This window comes from Pleurodeles waltl, chromosome 10, assembly GCF_031143425.1.
Source record: "Pleurodeles waltl isolate 20211129_DDA chromosome 10, aPleWal1.hap1.20221129, whole genome shotgun sequence".
In the NCBI taxonomy this organism is placed as follows: domain Eukaryota; kingdom Metazoa; phylum Chordata; class Amphibia; order Caudata; family Salamandridae; genus Pleurodeles; species Pleurodeles waltl.
In genome coordinates, this window is record NC_090449.1 from 1,066,932,207 (window position 1) to 1,066,953,525 (window position 21,319).

At 45.6% G+C, this 21,319-nt stretch overlaps 1 protein-coding gene across 2 annotated transcripts in view; it reads right to left on the reverse strand.

Moving 5' to 3' along the window:
• Positions 1–21,319, reverse strand: part of CHN2 (chimerin 2) — a 490,714-nt gene that overhangs the window by 216,346 nt on the left and 253,049 nt on the right. Inside the window, exons 4-6 of one of the 2 annotated variants that reach the window (XM_069212100.1) lie at positions 15,317–15,348; positions 5,950–6,063; positions 1,375–1,660 (exon numbers count right to left, since the gene is read on the reverse strand). In XM_069212100.1, coding sequence (XP_069068201.1) covers positions 1,375–1,660; positions 5,950–6,063; positions 15,317–15,348 — 432 coding nt within the window. Of the gene's footprint in view, positions 1–1,374; positions 1,661–3,656; positions 3,674–5,949; positions 6,064–15,316; positions 15,349–21,319 lie in introns of those variants that run through there. The other variant, XM_069212101.1, reaches the window with a different exon arrangement.

Here is a 21,319-nt window from a genome sequence, read left to right on the forward strand (position 1 = left end):
CTTACCACTGCCTCTGTGAGCACCACCCTGGTGTGTACCCTCCTGATCTTACCACCGTCCCTGTGAGCACCACCCTGGTGTGTACCCTCCTGATCTTACCACCGTCCCTGTGAGCACCACCCTAGTGTGTACCCTCCTGATCTTACCCAGTGACTCCAAAAGGAACCCACGGGCAGGGCTTGAATGAGTACACACCGCATCTGTGAAAAGCCTACTGCATGCCCCCTGAAGTTATACACTGCCTGTGAAAGGAATCCAGTGCATGTACCACTGAAGTGTCCAATGCTTCTATTAGAGGCTATGGATCTTTCACCCACAGAGGACCATTTGCCAAGGGCAGAGCCCACCCATCCCAACCTTCTACACATAGAGACCCCGGGGTTTGGCTTAACCAGTCACCACCAACCCTCCACCGACAGAGACTGTGAGTAGGCCTGAATGGGATTTTAATTACTCCAAAGTAATTTCAATAATTCCGTGTTACTCTTTGACGTGATAATTATGCAAGTATCCTACTTTCCTAATTTGGGGTAAAAATTAAACCGTAAGAGCACATGTTGGTGAGTGAGCTGCCGCTCATCCTTGCTATTCATGTTCTGCTGTATTTATTGCTATTTTTAAGCACAGAAATGCATCCATTTTGGATGCAAGGGTGCGTTTTGTGCTAAGAAAATAGCATTAAATGCCGAGAGTACTTTCGGGAATAATCCTACCCTAAGAGCACATTTAGTGAGCACAAGTGGATGCTTAAACTCACTATTTGTGTACTCCTGCATTAGTGCCATTTTTAAGAAAAGTGCATCTTTGCGTCCATTTTGAATACGAGTGCACATTTTGCACTAACGAATTAGCAATAAATGCCAGGAGTAAGTTGGGGGAAAATCCTACCTAAAGAGCACATTTAGCATGCACGAGCAGCTGTCCGTGCTCTCTATTCATGTTCTGCTGCATTTATTTCTATTTCTTAGCTCAAAATACATCCTTGTGTCTTTTTGCACTAAAAAACAGCACTGGACGCAGAATTTCTCTTTTCACATTATTTGTGTAATCTCGCAGAATTCTTAGGTAATTCCACGTGATTACACTAGGCGAGTTACGCCCACCCCTAACTATAATGCCAGCCGGTGGGCTGATCAAACCTTCAACCAACAGTGACCATGAGCCCACAGATTGGTCTTTCCCAGTCACATCCAGTCTTTACACCCAAGTAGGACCGTGAACTCAGGGTAGGACTTGCCCAATGTCAGTCAATCCACCCAGGACCGTGAGCTCAGTGGGTGGGGCTAGGTCAAGTGAGCAGCACAGAAGTATGAAAATCACAGAAACAGGCCTCAGCAGCTTCTCACCAATTTTGCAACCTAGGTGGCCACTCACCTTCTCCACGGAGGTGTTGTTGTCACTTGGGTTGGAGATTTTCTTGGACTCGTTTCGGTGCCGGCTCAGCCGGCGGGAGACCTTCTCCCGGAGTTGGGTGGCATAGCCGATGTGCTCGTAGATGGGGTTGGTGGTCATTCTGGCAATGTACTCAGAGGCCTTGGTTTCTATATAGAGCATGATCAGCCCATCCGTCACCAGGTCATGGATCGACTCGAAGCGCTTCTCGCCCACAAAGTGTTTCCCATCGTAGAACAGACGGTAGTTCAATGTCTGGTGTCCAAACCTGGGGTCAAGAAAGAGAAACACCTGAGAAACCTGAACCCACCTGAGAAGCATGGTCTGAAAGGACAACTGGTCTGGTGCCTGCATTTCATACTTCAACAAGTAACATACAAACGTTTTGATAACTTCTGTCAGGACATTTCTACAGCTGCATTCCATTCATGTAAGACTTGTTAGCATACCCCATTACAACAAGGCAGTCATGATTATCTGTTTAAAATGCACAATGTTTGTCTTTCTTCTCAAGCAAGGAACTTGTGTAAAGTTATTAACGATTGTGAGCATCTCTGAATAAAGAGAATGACCCAGCCCTCTCTTGATAGCCTTGTTTCTTCTTGGACACTCCCTGATGCTTCCATGTGCTTCAGGTCACGACGATGGTCAGCAAGTCTCAGCTAAAGGGGTGCCCTGTAAACCTGCATGGCCTTGTTTACGCTCTATTCTGCCTCCTTCACACAGGGCCACGTTATAGGGAGGAGAGGACCCAGAAATACTTCCCAAGGGCTCTCTGGAAGCTATAGATACCAGACATGTAGACGTGTTCAGGGAGCTTGGAACTTCAAGGCGCTAATATAGAAGCAGATGAATGAAAAGTTTAGTAACAAATGTTGCAGAACAACAACACGGCACACTCTCCCTTAGTGAAAAAAATAAACTCCAAGCACTCATGGGAACATATACCCTTTCTGATTCAGCACAGACTGCCTGGAAATGGTTCTTCTTCAATGAACGGTGTGAGCTGGAGTGCTTGATAAACACAAGGTGCCTGGTGTACGTAGGGAATGGTTTGCAATTGGTTATTTGGTAAACACGAACATGAATGTACTAAAAATTGTTTTACCCTATTTGTAATCCCCTGTGGGTTGTGGGTTGCATATAGATCTACCTCATTAATATTCATGAGGCAGGGCTCAGTTTGCAGCCCTTTGGGAATGGCAAAAATCACAGGGATGGTGGCCTGCTGGGGTCAGCAGACAACCATGTCTGTGGTTGATTTTCCTTAAAGGAAAACGGGATGTGTTTCAAAAAGGGAAGTGGGAAAGTTTCTTTTTATTTTTTAAGAGTAGGCAATGTTCCATGGGTGAATCGGGTCTTTTGCGATCAGAAAGATCCTTCGTACATCTGGCCGGTTGGATGTGTGCATGGTCACAATTTTGTGAAAAATAGGAGCCTTGGGGTACCTGGGCCATCCTTGTGACAGGCAGTGCTGTGTCCTTGGAACCATCCAAGCCATATAATGATGCGAGTGCACTGAAGTCCCACAGCCTCCTCTTTAGATGCTGATCTTCACGGCAGCTGTCACATGTCAGAGCTTCCGACTTCTGCTGCATGGCGAATGTCAGTACACCGGGGTTTCTAACTTCCTTTTCTCTTTTTCTCTTTTTCTTGTTCTCTTCGGGGTTCACCAGTCCTGGGGTATGCACCGAACCCCCAAGGGTGATACTGATGAGCGTCCGGCCTCTGGTCCAGTCCTTTCTTCTGTACGGAGCTCGCTCAATTAGAAAGGTGACTTTGAGGAATGGACTCACAGGGTCAGTTTATATTTCAGACCAGTGACCGGCGGCCAAAGCATTTGGTCGCTCTAGTTCTAAGTTATACCTAAACATTTGGAAGGAACCAAACACCACCAGGAGCACCTTCCAGCGGATGAAGTCCAAGTGCATGAAAGCCAACTTCCCAAAAGTTCATTTCCTTGGGAACAGGAGGTATCGCATAATGTCCTCTCAGTATGTTGACCTGGCCCAGACAGTGTCCAGCCCAACAGGGACTGTAGCCGGACTCCTGCAGGGGGTGTGAGGAAGGCATCTCCTCTTCTCTAGGACCAAGAGTCAGAGTTGTTTGTCCAAGGGTCCCTTCTACAAGACGTCTGGAACAGTTTGACCAGTGAAGGTGGACTTACAGTTCCTTTGCTACAAGAAATGGGCAGAGGCAGAGAGCAGTGCAGGGCTTCATGCAAGAGAGGGGTAGGGGAGGACAAGCGCTGCACAAGGACTTACCTGAGGGCCAGCGTGTAGCAGCCGGTCCATGTATAAACACACACATACACACACACACAACTGCACAAGGACTTACCACGGGGCCAGCGTGTAGCAGCCGGTCCATGTATACACACACAAAAACACACACTGAGCTGCACAAGGACTTACCATGGGGCCAGCGTGTAGCAGCCGGTCCATGTATACACACACACACACACACACACAACTGCACAAGGACTTACCACGGGGCCAGCGTGTAGCAGCCGGTTCATGTATACACACAAACATACACACACTGAGCTGCACAAGGACTTACAACAGGGCCAGCGTGTAGCAGCCGGTCCATATATACACACACACACATACACACACTGAGCTGCACAAGGACTTACCACAGGGCCAGCGTGTAGCAGCCGGTCCATGTATACACACACACATACACACACTGAGCTGCACAAGGACTTACCACAGGGCCAGCGTGTTGCAGCCGGTCCATGTATACACACACACGTACACACACACTGCACAAGGACTTACCACGGGTCCAGCGTGTAGCAGCCGGTCCATGTATACACACACACATGCGCACACACACACACTGCACAAGGACTTACCTCGGGTCCAGCGTGTAGCAGCCGGTCCATGTATACACACACACACGCACACACACACACTGCACAAGGACTTACAACAGGGCCAGCGTGTAGCAGCCGGTCCAAGTATACACACACACACATACACACACTGAGCTGCACAAGGACTTACCACAGGGCCAGCGTGTAGCAGCCGGTCCATGTATACACACACTGAGCTGCACAAGGACTTACCACAGGGCCAGCATGTAACAGCCGGTCCATGTATACACACACATACACACACTGAGCTGCACAAGGACTTAACTGAGGGCCAGCTTGTAGCAGCTGGTCCATGTACACACACACATACACACACACACATACACACACTGAGCTGCACAAGGACTTACCACGGGACCAGTGTGTAGCAGCTGGGCTGCACGCACACACACAAACACTGTGCTGCACAAGGATATATCTGAGGGCCAGCAGGTAGCAGCTGGGCTGTGTATATACACACACACACACACACTGCACAAGAACATACCTGAGGGCCAGAATGTAGCACACACACACACACTCACACACACTAACACACACACTGCGCTGCACAAAGACACACCTGGTGCCGAGCATGTAGCAGCCAGACTGTCCACACGCACTGCACAAGAACATACCTGACGACCAGCATGTAGTAGCCAGGTTGTACATACATACACCCACTGTGCTGCACAGGACTTACCTGAGGGCCAGCATGTAGCAGCCGGGCTGTGTATACACACACACACACACACACTGAGCTGCACAAGGACATGCCTTAGGGCCAGCGTGTAGCAGCCCGGCTGTACAGACACACGCACACCCACACACCCAAAATGAGCTGCACAAGAACATACCTGAGGTCCAGCATGTAGCAGCCGGGCTGTACACACACACGCACACCCACACTGACCTGCACAAGGACATACCTGAGGGCCAGCGTGTAGCAGCCGGGCTGTACACACACAGACACGCACACCCACACTGAGCTGCATAGCGACATACCTGAGGGCCAGCCTGTAGCAGCTGGGCTGTACACAAACACCCATACTGAGCTGCACAAGTACATACCTGAGGGCCAGAGTGTAGCAGCTAGGCTGTATGCACACACACAAACACACACACCCCACACACACCCACACTGAGCTGTACAAGGACATACCCGAGGGCCAGCATGTAGCAGCCGGCTGCACATTCACCCCCACACCCTCCACACACCCCCACACTGAGCTGCATAAGGATATACCTAAGGGCCAGCATGTAGCAGCTGGCTGTATATACATACACACACACACAAACACACACACCCCACACACACCCACACCGAGCTGCACAAGGGCATACCTGAGGGTCAGAGTGTAGCAGCCGGGCTGTACACACACACCCACACTGAGCTGCACAAGGACATACCTGAGGGCCAGCGTGTAGCAGCCGGTCTGTATGTACACACACACACACACACACACACCCACACACACACCCACACTGAGCTGCACATGAACATACCTGAGGGCCAGCGTGTAGCAGCTGGGCTGTATACACACACCCCCACACCTCCACACCCACACACCCACACTGAGCTGCACAAGAGCATACCTGAGGGCCAGAGTGTAGCAGCCAGGCTGTATATACACAAACACACACACACACACACACACCCCATGCAGACACCCACACTGAGCTGCACAAGGGCATACCTGAGGGCCAGCGTGTAGCAGCCAGGCTGTCGCTGGCTCTCCCTAATGAGATAGGCGCCCTCCACACCAGCCAGAAGCTCGTCCACCTCATCCCGGGAAATAATCCCATGGAACCTGACAGACAGAAGGAGAAGTTTAGAAACAAGAAAAAGGCCTGACCCACCCCTGTCCCCCTCAAACATAACTGACTGTAGACTTAATAAAGCTAAACCATTGCTCGTCCGGCCCCAGAACCCAATAATGCCAGAGCCAAAACAGAGACATGTAAGAATGATACACAAGACACAAACTTTGCAGTTATGTGGAAAATGGCACCCAAGGGGACCAGAGATGAAAAATCACTTTGAGTAGACTGCAGTGGGTCACTTAGGGCCTGATTTATTTTTCGGCGGATGATTTACTCCATCACAACAGTGACGGATATGCTGACCGGCAAAATATAAATCCTGTTATATAATATAAGATTTATTATTTCGGTGGACTGGATATCCGCGTGCAGCGCTGCCCTGTGGATTACGACCTCGTTCTCTGCCAGCCTTTTGATGGTGGTTTCACCACCACGAAAAGGCTAGCGGAGAACAGGGGCAGGGAGCCACAGGTGAGTGCCCTGCACTGCCCATGCACTTGGCATGGGCAGTGCAGGGGTCCCTCTGCCCAGCACCATCGCAATGTTCACTGTCTGCTGCAGACAGTGAACATTGCGAGGGTGCTGGTGCACCCTGATTGCTACAGCATTGCCGCTAGATCAATTACGAGCTGGAGACAATGCTGCTGCCTTTTTCCCGCTCGGCTGGTGGGCGGAAACCGATCTTTCGGGAAACACCTAATAGAGCCGCCGGGGTGGTCGCCACTACAGTGACGGCCACCCTGCCTGGAGATTGGCGGACAGGCTTACCCATCCGCCAAACTCAAAATGAGGCCCTAAATGTTTGCAAAAGTAGTTTAAGAGAGGATAAGGAAAGAAGAGGCCTCAATTTAGGAATACCATCCAAGTGAGGACAACGTGACTTAACCACAGAACAGATGTCAGGAGCCAAATCAAGAGATATATTAAAGAAACAAACATTAGGAGCAGGAGAAAAGAAAGGAAGCTGAGTCAGACAAAAGAAAAGAGTGAGTGGTAGTGGGACAAGTGAAGAACATCTGGCCAACAAGAAAAGGATCTCTGCCTTACTAGGTTTAAGGACCTGATTTAGAGTTTGGCAGATCTCTTACTCCGTCCCAAGCATGAAGGATACCCCGCGCATTATATTCAATGGCACCTGTAGTAAAGTGGAGGGGATACCAGTCACAGTTGTGAAATCAGGACCTCAGTTGAAGAATCGCCACTCGGGTCTCAACTGAGGAGGGATCGGTGGATTTAAAGAGACACAAAGAGGGAACGAGTCACCAGCATAGAAAGAGTAACCATCACTGCGAGTGGAAATATTACTAATCAGAAGAACTGTGCATAGCAAAAAACACAACACAAAACAGAACTTGAGGAACCCCAAACTGACCAGGGAGGAGGGCAGAGAAGGACCCTTTCCATAAACCTTAGAAGGAAAGACTGGTCATAATGATGTATGAACCACAGCTTCATCTCTGTGCTGTAGGCCGATGTCCCTGTGGCTCAATGATAGTGCTGCGTGTATAACCTGTAGGTCTGTATGTGTACTATGAGCTGTTGGCCCTGTAACTCAATGGTAGTGCTATGCGGGATGTATAACCTGTACTACAAGCTGTTGGCCCTGTAACTCAATGGTAGTGCTATGCGGGTTGTATAACAGGTACTACAAGCTGTTGGCCCTGTAACTCAATGGTACATAGTGCTGCGTGGGCTGTATAACCTGTACTACGAACTGTTGGCCCTGTAACTCAATGTAGTGCTGCGCGCGCTGTGTAACCTGTACTACGAGCTGTTGGCCCTGTAACTCAATGTAGTGCTGCACGGGCTGTATAACCTGTACTATGCGCTGTTGGCCCTGTAACTCAATGGTAGTGCTGCGTGGGCTGTGTAACCTGTACTATACGCTGTTGGCCCTGTGAGTTAGTGGTAGTGCTGCATGGACAGTATAACCTGTACTATGCGCTGTTGGCCCTGTAACTCAATGGTAGTGCTGCGTGGGCTGTGTAACCTGTACTATACGCTGTTGGCCCTGTGAGTTAGTGGTAGTGCTGCATGGACAGTATAACCTGTACTATGCGCTGTTGGCCCTGTGACTCAATGGTAGTGCTGCACGGGAACTATGAACTCTAGTATGAGCTGTTGGCCCTGTAACTCAATCGTAGTGCTGCGCGGGCTGTATAATCTGTACTATGTGCTGTTGGCCTTGTAGCTCAATGGTAGTGCTACATGGGCTGTATAACCTGTACAATGCGCTGTTGGCCCTGTGACTCAATGGTAGTGTTGCGTGGGCTGTATAACCTCTACTGTGCGCTCTTGCCCACTGTAACTCAGTAGTAATGCTGCGTGGGCTGTATAACCTGTACTATGTGCTGTTGGCCCTGTGACTCAGTTGTAGTGCTATGTGGGCTGTATAGCCTGTACTATGTGCTGTTGGCCCTGTAACTCAGTCAAAGTGCTGCGTGGGCTGTATAACCTGTACTATGTGCTGTTGGCCCTGTGACTCAACTATAGTGCGGCGCGGGCTGTATAACCTGTACTATGCGCTGTTGGCCCTGTAACTAAATGGTAGTGCTGCGTGGGCTGTATAACGTGTACTACAAGTTGTTGGCCCTGTGACTCAATGGTAGTGCTGCGTGGGCTGTATAACCTGCACTGTGTGCTGTTGGCCCAGTGACTCAATGGTAGTGCTGCGTGGGCAGTATAACCTGTACTATGCGATGTTGGCCCAGTGACTCAATGGTAGTGCTGCGTGGGCAGTATAACCTGTACTATGCGCTTTTGGCCCTGTAACTCAATGGTAGTGCTGCGCGGGCTGTATAACGTGTACTACGAGCTGTTGGCCCTGTGACTCAATGGTAGTGCTGCATGGGCTGTATAACCTGTACTATGTGCTGTTGGCCCAGTGACTCAATGGTAGTGCTGCGTGGACAGTATAACCTGTACTATGCGCTGTTGGCCCTGTAACTCAATGGTAGTGCTATGTGGGCTGTATAGCCTGTACTATGTGCTGTTGGCCCTGTAACTCAGTCATAGTGCTACGCGGGCTGTATAACCTGTACTACGTGCTGTTGGCCCTGTAACTTAAGGATAATGCTGCAGACTGTATGACCTGCAGTTGTGTCTTTCTGCTATGTGCTGTAGACCCTGTGGGCTAACAGTAGTGCAGCATGCCACTGTCCGGTGAGTTCAGTACTGACGCAGCACTGACATACGTCTGGCTGCCCACGCTCTACCAGCCCTTTGCAGGCAGCGGCTCAGAGTCACCGCCCTGCTGGTAGAAACCATCTAACTACAGGACACCCCAGAAGCAAGCAACCCCCTCAGCAGCTCCCTTGTCACACACCCAGTGCCCCCCCCCCCTTCCAATCCCTGCGGCTGTACCCCCAAGCTGTCCTGATCACCACTGTAGACCCACTCCCTGCTCACCTGACATGTTCCCTCCCACCCCTCCTTGCCCTGTAAGGCACTGTTTTCCTGTTTCACCTTTATAAAACCCTGCATTCGTATAGCGCTTTGTAGTTTTGTAGCTTGGTTTGTGCTATGGAAGCCTCATTCGTACACTATAGGATATTCTGCTGGTTCAGGGGTTTTCATCTGAGGATTGCTAGAGACAGCAGACGGTTGTCACTGGTTCCAACCTCCATGGTTTAACCAATCTGATGACTCGACTCTTAAAAATAGCTCTTTATAATTTCAGCTGCTTGTTTCTGTTTGTTACCATTTGCTACCACGCCTCACACCCACGTTTTAATAAAGATTGTTTTCCTTTTAAGTTTAAGCAGTTTTCATAGATGTTTCAGAAATCAAGCAAGGATAACAATATTCATCCACATACACATATACAGAGATAAACGTATGTTCACATATATATAGCACTTCCGAATATGAAACTATAATACAATACATTTACACAGATTCATGTCATGTAAAAAATGATTATTTATGGCAACCACAAAAATAATTACGGAACAATAATATATAAATGTAATTTCTATATACAAATCAGAATGTATCAGAGTCTAAAAAGTATTTTTTGAACAATGCACTTAAATAAATTGTTGAAGAGATTAGAACTAGATATACAAGAGAACTGGAAATGGAAAATAGGATAAAGGAGCAGAGAAGAAAGGCAGAGATAATAGAATTAAAGAGTGACAATGCTGTATATTGCTCTAAGAATTTATATAATTTAGAAAAAAGGACAACAATAATTCAGAATTGAAAATTAATAGATGATAACAAAACAGATATATTAAAATATTTCAGCTGGATCATAAACATTGTTTAAATTGACAGATATATTAAGCTTCTTCATTAGCATATTAGTAAACAGAAGCCAGAAAAGATCTCTTTTGATTTTGTTATAAATGAATATGTTTCCCACATATCTACTCTATGATTTACTGTTCCACCAAGATATGTTCGCGAACTTAAAAGTATCTTGCCAACTGAATGCTGTTTGCTGGAATGCAATAGCTATAATTAAATCCAGTGTTTTAAAACTATTACAATGGGTACTATTAGGTAAAGAATCTAACAAAAATACTCACAGAAGTAAGAGGCAAATTACTTTTAAAAATGTCATTAATTTCCTTCCATACAAAAGACCAAAATAATTTATGCACAGTAATGTATTATGTACACAGTCGATACAATGCTGAAATGTTGTTTTGCTATTGTATTCATAACAAAAATAAATACATTTAAAAAGACAAAAGATCAAGATAGTTTAACATGTGTACAACGTAACAACATCTGTAATAAATTGCCTTATTTAGATTTGCAAGACCAACAGAAAGTATTATTACCATAAGAAATCTTAAGCAAGGTATATAAAAGACTAGTAAAAATGAAAAATAAAGTGTGCGTAATGTTTTTAGCTTTAGATGTTTTGAAGAATGTAGTCTATTTTTTATTCAATTAATCAATGGATTGGCAAACTTGCAAATCAGACTCACAATTACATTCTATTTGGGTTTTGGAATGCTCAGAAGTATCTCTGTGCATTTAAAAAAAAAAATCCAGCCCTAAGAAATGGACTATTCTCAATTATATACAAGATATTTGGGAAGAGATATTATTGATACAAATTAAATCACTAACATGGAAATGAACAACTGATCCTACTATTTATTTCAAAAGATTATATTTATATTGAAAACAATCAGGTAAATCAAAGGGCAATTGAAGGTCTTAAAAGGGAATTAGTGTCATTATTAAAGAGGTGTGTGATCCAGAAAATACCATTATTATGCTACTCTTTCAAGTAAAGAGATCTTCTATTCAGTTGTATCTGTTTATTATACGCAACTGAATATGAAAGAAAAATCCTTCATCAACATTTAAGAAAATTAACATTCATGTAAAACAATTATATTTATTACGATTGGAAATAACTTGATTTTTACCATTTAGGTATAAGTAAAGTTTTTTAAAGTTAAATAAAGAGAAGAGCAATTTCAATATTTTCACCCAACGATGGTGTGTGTTTTATACATTTGAATGCAGTAAAGTATAACCTATCCAATGCAGAAGGAAGTGTGATGCAGCTGAAAACGAGGAAAACAAACCCTACCTTCTATTTATAGCTTCTTTAATTTAGACCAGGCAAGTATGGGATGTCTTTTACTGAACAAGAATTTAGATAGAATAGAATCAATGCTCCTAAAAATAAAGTTAGGGATTTTAAATGGTAACATAGAAAAGATGCCAAACACACAAAAGTTGATGGGAGGATGCCTGCAATAAGTCTAACCACTGGCAATCGCTCAGGGTCACATTCCAACCCACTGTCCTTTCTCCTTTCACGCCACTCAGATTAGACCCAGCCATAGGTAAATCAGTCTTGACCCTGCACCGGTAGGAACAGTCCAGCCCAAACTACCAAGCCAGGTCCTCTCTGAACTGGCACAAAAGGAACCCAAGACTGGTTTCTACCAGATTGGAGCTCTTCAGCCGGGTGCAGCTTGGTTCCAGTGGTACACGCCCACGCTTGGGCATACCTGTGGCCACTTATAGAGGTACATCAAACACATAAAAGGTGATGGAAAGATGCTTGCAACAAGTCTAACCACTGCCAATTGCTTGAGGTAGAATTCCAACTCATTGTTCTTTTGCTCACCATGCCACCTCAGGTTAGACTCATGAAATGCAAATCAGCTTTGACCGAGCTCCAGTAGAAAAAGTCCAGCTGGAACTGCCGGGCCAGGTCCTCTTTGAACCGTAACACGAACAACCCAGGACCTGTTTTGCCATGATTGGAGTTCTTTGCTCAGGGGTAGCTTTGTTCCAGGGGCACAATTCATAAGGGATCCACGTCTTGTTCTGGTTCATGGAGGAACTGGCTTGGCCGTTAAGAGTTAAGATGGATACGACCAAGAGGCATAGGACTTGTCCATTTTTTACCTACTAAAGGGACTGTTCTATAAGGTAAATATAAACATGTAGATTTACTTCTAGTAAATGTACTCTTATACTTTTGAGAAACTTTACTACTTTGGGTGACTCACAAAATCTTAATGTATAGTTACTTAAATGTTTAGACTTGCATGCCTCCATCCCCTGAAACAGGGGGTGTATCCAAGTTTATGAGTGTAAATTAACTATTGCCAAAAGACTGCAGTAATAAGTCCAGCAACACATATGGCCAACCACTGCCACTGCAATACCCTCCTATAGAAAATAATGGAGGTAGGTACTTAGAATAAAACCTCAATAACATATAGCCCCTCATTACAACTTTGGCGGACGGAAAAGGCCGTACACCGAAGTCCTGCGGTCGGATTACCGCCAGAGTGGTCCCCTTCCCACTGCCTTTATTAAGAGTTTCTCGCTGGCCCAGAGGGAAACAGCTCACAACATTGACGCTGGCTCATAATAGACCCGGTGGCAATCTTGGGGTGCGTAGCGTGCACCTACACCCATTGCACTTTTCACTGTGTGCAGAGCAGACAGTGAAAAGTGCAATGGGCTGGCCATGAGGGCCCCTGCACTGCCTATGCCAAGTGCATGGGCATTGCAGGGGCCCTCATACGGCCCCCTGCACCCTTCTCTGCCAGCCTTTACATGGCGGGGCTACCGCATTGTAATCGCTGGTGGAGAAGGGACTCGTAATCACCACGGCAGCGCTGCTTCCAGCACTGCCATGGCGGACTAGGACCGCCAGCCCCTCCCGTGGAGGAGAAGTGGTGGTGCTGGTGGTGCGACCGTGGCGCAACTGCCACTGTCGTAATGTGGCTGTCGGACCGCCACATTGGCGGCCGTACGACTGCCACTGCGACCCTGGCAGTCTGAAGACCACCAGGGTTGTAATGAGGGGCATAATCTTACATTAATTTAAATGAATTAAAGTATTTAGAACTATACATCATTTTAATTTACTTAAAAATATCAAATAACAAAACATTATTTATTTTAACATATTTTAGTAACCCTTTTGAATTTAAAAATTAAGGTAAAAGTAATTATAATTAAAATATAATTAAGTTACTTTTAACTTTTTCTATACATTACTTTTATTAATTATTAATACATAACAAAAGATGCCTTCTTTACTTTAGTTGGGATGTATTTCATTTTAGCCTTCCAAAAAATAATGTACTTAAATATTATGAATGTAATCACATTTTAACTTTAAAATAAGTTGTTAATGCAGCAGCATTTTTTTTCTTTTATTGTACATTTAAAATAAGTATATAAATAATTTACACTAACATTTAACATAAACATATTTTTGCTATTTTTTAGTTAAATAACATCTTTTATTTTTCCCTAGGGGACTCCGGGGGTGACAATAATTTTTAAATTTAAAAAAGGCTATTAAAATATGTTAAAATGAAATAAAAGATATGGCTACAATACACACTATGGTTCTGGTTTCTTTGGTTTCATTTTCACATCATATGTTATCAACTTCAGCCTTGGTGACTTTATTCTCCAACAGGACTACTTTTCCTAAAACATAAAATGCTCCCTCCTCACCAGGTTTGGCCAGCTCACCTCTCACCCCTCACACACATTGCCACTTACAAGCCCATAAGACTCCGCAATCCCCACCCCCAGGAAGAGGAGCCCAGCCCACCTGGAATAATCAAACACTATTTTGACCACGTCCTGGTGTAAATTCTTAAAGAATAGTACAGTATGGTATTAGAGCGCACAAGAATCAACTGCAAGCATTAGTAACGGTGTCATGCGTGAATTCAGAATGTAAATAAACTGCCTGGCAGTTTAGTTATTCCTGAGATAATCTATAGATTTGCAAAAAGGATGAAAGGCTTCAGTACAGGATAACAGCCAACACGTGTTTTGCCCTATGAACTTTGTCAAGGCTTCACATATACGTATGTATATTTAATCACAAGTAAAAGTTGTTGTCTGTGCTGTCCCAAAAAATGAAAAAGGAGGTCATGGTTCATTGTTGGCGTGGATTATAACACCAGGATAAACACTTGGCGGGTTTAGTAATCCGTAATGTCATGTATTGTCATAGCGACAGCCCGGAAATAGTCCTAGGCCTGGAATCTGAAGTGGGGAATGGAAGTAGGAACACACTGTGATGGGCCTGGACGACTTAATGTAGCGGGTCGCCGCAAGTAGTGTAGTCTCGCCGGGGTTTAGAACAGCGCCCTCCTCTGTCCTCTGCACTCCTACACCTGCCAATATCCACTTCTGAGAGTGTGGCAGCATTTAAGGTTTTGTGATCTCACTTCCTGTCATGACATCACTTCTCACTCGTCTCGTCTGATGTGACGTGGAAACGCTGAAGCACTGCAACACTGAGCCGCTGAGATGCTGACGCAGACTTCCTGTCATGGCAATGGGGTGAATAAGAATGTGATGTCACTTCCTGTGATGCCATCTGTAGTCAAAGAATGTTCTTGGGGCTTAGTGATAATATTGGTGAAAGGACACTAGTGATTGGTTCACAGTTTTGGGAGAAGCACTGATTGGCCTCATTGGCTTGGACACCAAGGCCCATATTTATACTTTTTTAGCGCCGCATTTGCGCCGCTTTTTGACGCAAAAACGGCACAAACTTACAAAAAACAATCGCATTTTGCAAGTTTGCGCTGTTTTTGCGTAAAAAAATGACTCAAATGGGGCGCTAAAAAAGTATAAATATGGGCCTGAAACAAGAGACGTTGACTCGACGATTGAGCTGATAATATTCCTAACATATGTACTCATGCACAGCACAGCAGAGAAGGAATCAGTGGATTGGCATAAGGTGCCATCTGTAGGGGATAATATACTTACTCCCTTCCATAATACTTCGGTCTGTTCTCCACCTACAGAAAGAGCAGAAGACAAATTGGTCTTTGGGCTTGAGAAGGAAGAGCTGATCATTAAACTTTATTAATAATAGTCAATTTACATAAATACACAGTGAACTATTTCCATGTAGTCTTCAAACGTAACCATTTTTTTTATTTTTAACAAAAAAAAAACAATTAGAAAAACATCATATGGAGGATGATAAAAAAACACATTTTATTTTTTCATATGGTTACTTAATGGCATTGTGTTAAAAAAAAGAAAATACAGTGCACAGATCCTCTGTTTAAGGATGTCGACACACTGTTGTACGCATTTCACTGTTGCGTAAGATCCCTTTACAAATGTACCTAACGTGGTGTCTTCGTAGACTTCCCTTAACTTAGACTTCACTGAAGGAGGCTGCAGAGCCCCCCTAGGAAAGCATGTTACATTAACTAGTAAGAACCCTGCCTACCTCTCTTCTGTGAAAGCCTCAGAAGAATGCCAGAAAAAACAAACAACACACAAGCACGCACACGCACGCACACACACACGCACTAGAAGTACTACTTCAAGTCTTTAAGAGAGTAATCCCGTTAAGGTAAATACTTGTTGAATTACATCAACTAGACACACCCTAAACAACTATGCCACAATAATGTTATGATGTCACCAGTCAATCAAGTCGTATTTATAGAGCATGACTTATCACCCGCGAGGGTATCCAGGTGCTTTGCTGTGGGTCTCATTCGAAGAGCGCCAGGTCTTTAACCCCTTTCTGAAGTCAGTCAGCAAGGGTGAGGAGTGGAGGGTGTGCCAGGCTTTGCCAGAGAGATGGAAGAAGGAGCATCCTCTGGTGTGGCAGTGGCGTATGCAGGGATCCGTGCGAGGGAAGGTGTGTGGAGTGGAGGTTCCTAGGGGGTGTAGCCGGTGGTTCAGGTGGGCGGGTTCCTGCTTATGGAGGGCTTTGTACGCATGGGTTAGAAAGCATCGCTTATGGACCGAGAGCCAGTGAAGGTCTTTCAGGTGCTGGGTGATGTGGGTTCTCTTGGGCAGGATGAGGATCAGTCTGCCGGCTGCGCTCTGGATCTACTAGAGTCTTTTCATGAGTTTGGTGGAGGTGCCTGCATAGAGTGCGTGCCATAGTCCAGTCGGCTGGTGATGAGGGCATGCGCTACTGTCTGCCTGTTGTCGATGGGGAGCCACTTGAGGTTTTTGCGGAGCATGCGGAAGAGGGCTGCAGAGACAGCCTTTACCTGTCGTTTCGTGGAGAGTTTGCAGTCTAGGATGAAGCCGAGGTTGCAGGTGGGGTCTTTCGGTGTGGGGGTGTGTCTGAGTTCTGACAGCCACCAGGAGTCATTCCAAAGGGCAGTGTGTTTGCCGAAGATGAGAACATCCATCTTGTCCGTGTTGAGTTTTCGGCAGTTGTCCCTCATCCATGCTGACACGTCCTTCAAGCAGTTATGGAAGTTGATCATTTTGGAGGGGTTGGCGGAGAGCTATAGGACTACTGAGTGTTGTCGGTGTAGATGATGTTAATGTGATGCGTTCTGATGATTTCTGCGGGTGGTTTCATTTAGATATTGAAGAGAGTGGGGCCGAGTGATGAGCCTTGGGGTAGGCTGCATATGATGTGCTTGTCTTGTGATGTGAAGGGGGAGATGGACTTTCTGGGTAGGTTCTGTGAAAAAGGATGCCATCCATCTGAGCACATCGTCTGTTATTCCAGTCTAGCGCAGGCGATTGATGGGAGTGTGGTGGGAGACCTTGTCGAAGGCAACAGAAAGGTCAAGCAAGAACAGGGCATTGATTTTCCTCTGTCGAAAAGGGTGCGAATGTCCCTGTTTGTGGAGATCAGAGCTGTGGCTGTGCTGTGATTGGTTCTGAATACCGATGGGAAGGGGTCTAGCAAGTTGTTTCTTTCCAGGTGGTCGATGAGTTGTAGGTTGATGGCATTTTCCAGTACCTTAGCGGGGAATGGGAGCAGTGAAATGGGGCAGTAGTTCTGGAGTTCGGTGGGGTCTGCCGAGTGTTTCTTGAAGAGATGGCTGAGCTATGTGTGTTTCCAGGCATCGGGGAAAGTGGCGGAGGTTAGCGTGGCGTTTATGATGGAGGTGAGATGCGGGCTGATCTTGTCTTTTCCTAGGTTGAAGAGTGAGTGGGGGAAGCAGTTGGTTGGTGCTCCCGAATGGATGTAGTTCATAAGGGTGGCTGTGTTTTGTGCGATGAGCTGTCCCCATGTGTTGAGCGGGTGGTCAGCAGTGCTGGTCGATCGGCGGCTGCAGAGGTTGGAGGGTCGACATTGAGGTTCTTGGAGATGGTTGCTATCTTGATGTGGAAGTGGTCGGTGAGGGCGTTGCAAAGTTCTCGCGAGGGGGGATTGTGTTTTCAGTGGCTGATGGGCAGGTGAACTCTCTGACGATGGTGAAGACTTCCTTGGATTGGTTGGTGCTGGTATCGATGGCTCAGGGCCTCCCTCTTTGCTGCTTTGATCTGCTGATGGTATTCGTTGAGAGCTGATTTGAAGGTGGCTCTGTCGCGGTTCTTGCTGGTACACCATCTTCTTTCAAGCTATTTGCACTTGCGTTTTGATGAGCTGAGTTGTCAGTGATGCCATCAATTATGTCATTTTCATAGATCAGCAGTGATGTCATAAATTATGTAATTTAACTTAAAATGAGTGATGTAATATGTGAGGTAATAAGCAGTGCATATTAGGGTGCAAATTATAGTTAGCTCAGTAAACTGTAATTATTTAACTGCAGAGTTTTTTGGGGTTTTTAAACTTTAGTTTTTATCTCATTTCAACAGCTGACCATAACGCCCCTTTAACAATTTCTTAGAATTCGATAGATCTTGAGAGGTATGATATTCTGACTGCAAAATTATGTGTCAAACTGCAAGCCAAGCATTGCCTTAAAAGAGCTGAAAATATCAATAGGGAGTGACAACAAGAAAAGCATGGGTGTGGCCACTGTCATAAAATTAAAAGTCAATACAAACTGAAGGATCTTGCCAGTAGGGATGAAGAAATATGAAACGCCTTTGTTGGCCTCCAAAAGGGGTGCGATCAGTTGAAAAATTCAAGACTAAAATGCAATCAAAGGGGAAGTACACATAGACATGGTGGAATGTGGCCCGGGTACAGGGCACCAGCCCTCTGGGGGATGTAGCATCAGTTAATACCGAACCCATCAACATCTTGGATTTTGGAGTGGGAACTCCTTGAGAGCAAAGAAAACACATCACTTACAACAGGGGAAATGTGACATTCGCGATAAGTTGTCCATGAAATCAGAAATATGTAGTTGTGACAACAACGAAAATCACAGCAAGAACTAGTGGACGGCAAGGTAATCCACGATGTGCCAAACAGAGAACTGAACTGGTAGCTCACCTCCAACATAAAACCCACAGAGCTGATGGACAGCGACGGAGAAGGAGAATTTGTGGAGAGAGAGAGACCTGTGCTGAAGAAACTACTGAAGAAGGAGCCCTGGACATTGGTAATATCCACACACACCAGGGGTTACACCAAGACGTGGAATGCTGCAGCTTTAAACAACTACTTTCAGTTGTTTGTGGTGGAAACGGAGTGGTCCTGCAGGAATTACCTCGCACTGCCCCACCCCGTTTATAATCATTCCTTTTACCTTCACCCGGGCGGTTCTTCTCCACTTTGTGAGATCATTATCACTTGTAGACCAGGTCATTCATCCTACCCCTACAGAGGAGCGCAAATCCTTAACCATTTGGCAAAACTTTGACCCCATCTCTGACGATGCTCTCCTTAATTGCATCCTCGATACAAAGCCCTCTAACCACTCTCTTGATCCCATCCCTAGTGCCATTGCCATTGACTTCTATACTAATTCTCTTTCCTATTGGTCCACTTTGGTCATCCTCTCCCTCAGTCAAGGCTCCCTTCCTGTTTCCTTCAAAACTGGGCAGGTCACCCCTCTGCTAAAAAAAATCACTGCTGATGCAAACGACCTCAACAATTACCGTCCCATCACTAACCTACCCTTTCTTGCAAAAATCACAGAAAAATGTGTAGCGAAACAACTCTCTCGCCATATCAAGGAAAATGATCTTCTTGACAATTTCCAGTCCGGCTTCATTCAAAACTGCAGCACTGAAACAGCCCTGCTGCTAGTGATTGATGACGCGCTGCGATACTCGATTCAGGGGAGTCTTGTCTTCTAATTCTTCTTGACCTTTCTGCAGCCTTTGACACTGTCAATCACAACACTCTCCTTAACACTCTTCAACAGAGAATGGGCATGGAGGGCACTGTGCTCAAATGGTTTGCCTCCTTCCTCTCTGATAGATCCCAAATGATCAAAATAGCGAACAGTCTTTCAGCTCCTTTAGCGGTCAGTCAAGGTGTTCCTCAAGGCTCCATACTTGCACCCACACTGTTCAATCTCTATTTAGAACCGTTGGGAAATCTCCTGAGTAAATCCGGGATCCACTATCATCTATATGCGGATGACACTCAGATCTACCTTAAGGTGTCCTCCACTCACGATCTCTCCTTCCTTAGCTCTACTCTCGTCTCCATTCAAAACTGGATGTTAACTCATCAACTGATCCTGAATCCCTCCAAAACAGAATTCCTCCTCCTCTCCTCCTCACTTTCTCATCCCCCAGTGCAATCATGGATGGATCAGATCAATCTAATGAACAATCAGCCCATCATTGTCGAGAGCGCAAAATCCCTTGTTGTCATACTCGACAAAAAACTCAATCTACTCTCCCACATCAACTCCATTGCAAAGTCTGCTCGACACCAACTGCGCCTTCTTTGGGGGATTCGTCGCTTCTTCCCGGAGCATGACCTTAAAACCCTGGTCCAATTGCTGGTTCTCTCCAGATTGGACTACTGCAACTCTCTTCTTACTGGCCTTCCCAAATCCCACCTTTCCCCCCTGAAGTCTATTCTCCATTCAGCAGCTCGTTTCATATATGGGGCCAAAAGAAGCGACCACATCACACCCATTTTATCCACCCTCCGTTGGCTTCCCATAGAGGCAAGATCTATCTACAAAACTGCATGTATCACCCACAAAGCCGTGCACTCCTCCTCCCCTCGCTACCTGGTGAATAAACTGAAACTCTCTGGGGGCTCCAGACCATCACGTAATGCAGGAAAGTTATTGCTTGAACCTCCCATTTTCAAGAAGGAAAGATCGATGGCCCAATCCTTTTCAGGCAACGCGGTGAGAATCTGGAACTCACTTCCGCCTCAGCTTCGGACCACCACCTCTTCCCAGGCCTTCAAAACTGACCTCAAAGCTCTCCTCCTTCAAAGACACTTCCAAATTTAATTCAAGCCCTCTATTTCCTGAAGGAAATCCTTCCATTATAGGATATTCTGTTCTCCACGCCTATAGAAGTGCCTTCCCAGGGTGTTTTTGTGTTTTGAGTGTCTGCCATTTAGTGCAGTATTTTACCTCTACCTGTATCTTGTACTCGTTTGTATCATGCACACGGCACCTTTCCTTTTCAACGTATCATTTGCTACCTCTTACATCTTGTTTGCTTTTGATACATGCACAACGGCCACCACTGCCTCATGTAACGTAACTATTGTTTTAGTGTTTTGAGTGTCTTTATTGCACTCATTTATTGCAATTTTTTTCTACCTCTACTCGTACTTTATTTGCTCTTGTAACCTGCACACGTCACTTTTTCCTTTCGTAACGTATCGTTTGCTACCTCGTGTATTTTTTGCTCTTGATACTTGCACAATTATCACTATTGCCTCATGTAATGTAACGTTTGTTTTTGTAACAGGCTCACTTGTAATTCTTCTCCTCTTGTATCTTTACTTTGCCTATTGTGAAGCGCTCTGACACCTTCGGGTAAAGTCCGCGCTATATAAAAACGCATTAAATAAAATTAAAATAAAAATTTACTATCCAATCGAAGGCAGTAAAAATGGACAGTGGGTGCAGGGCAGGCCTTAGGGCGGTGCAGTCGGTGCAGTCGCACTGGTCG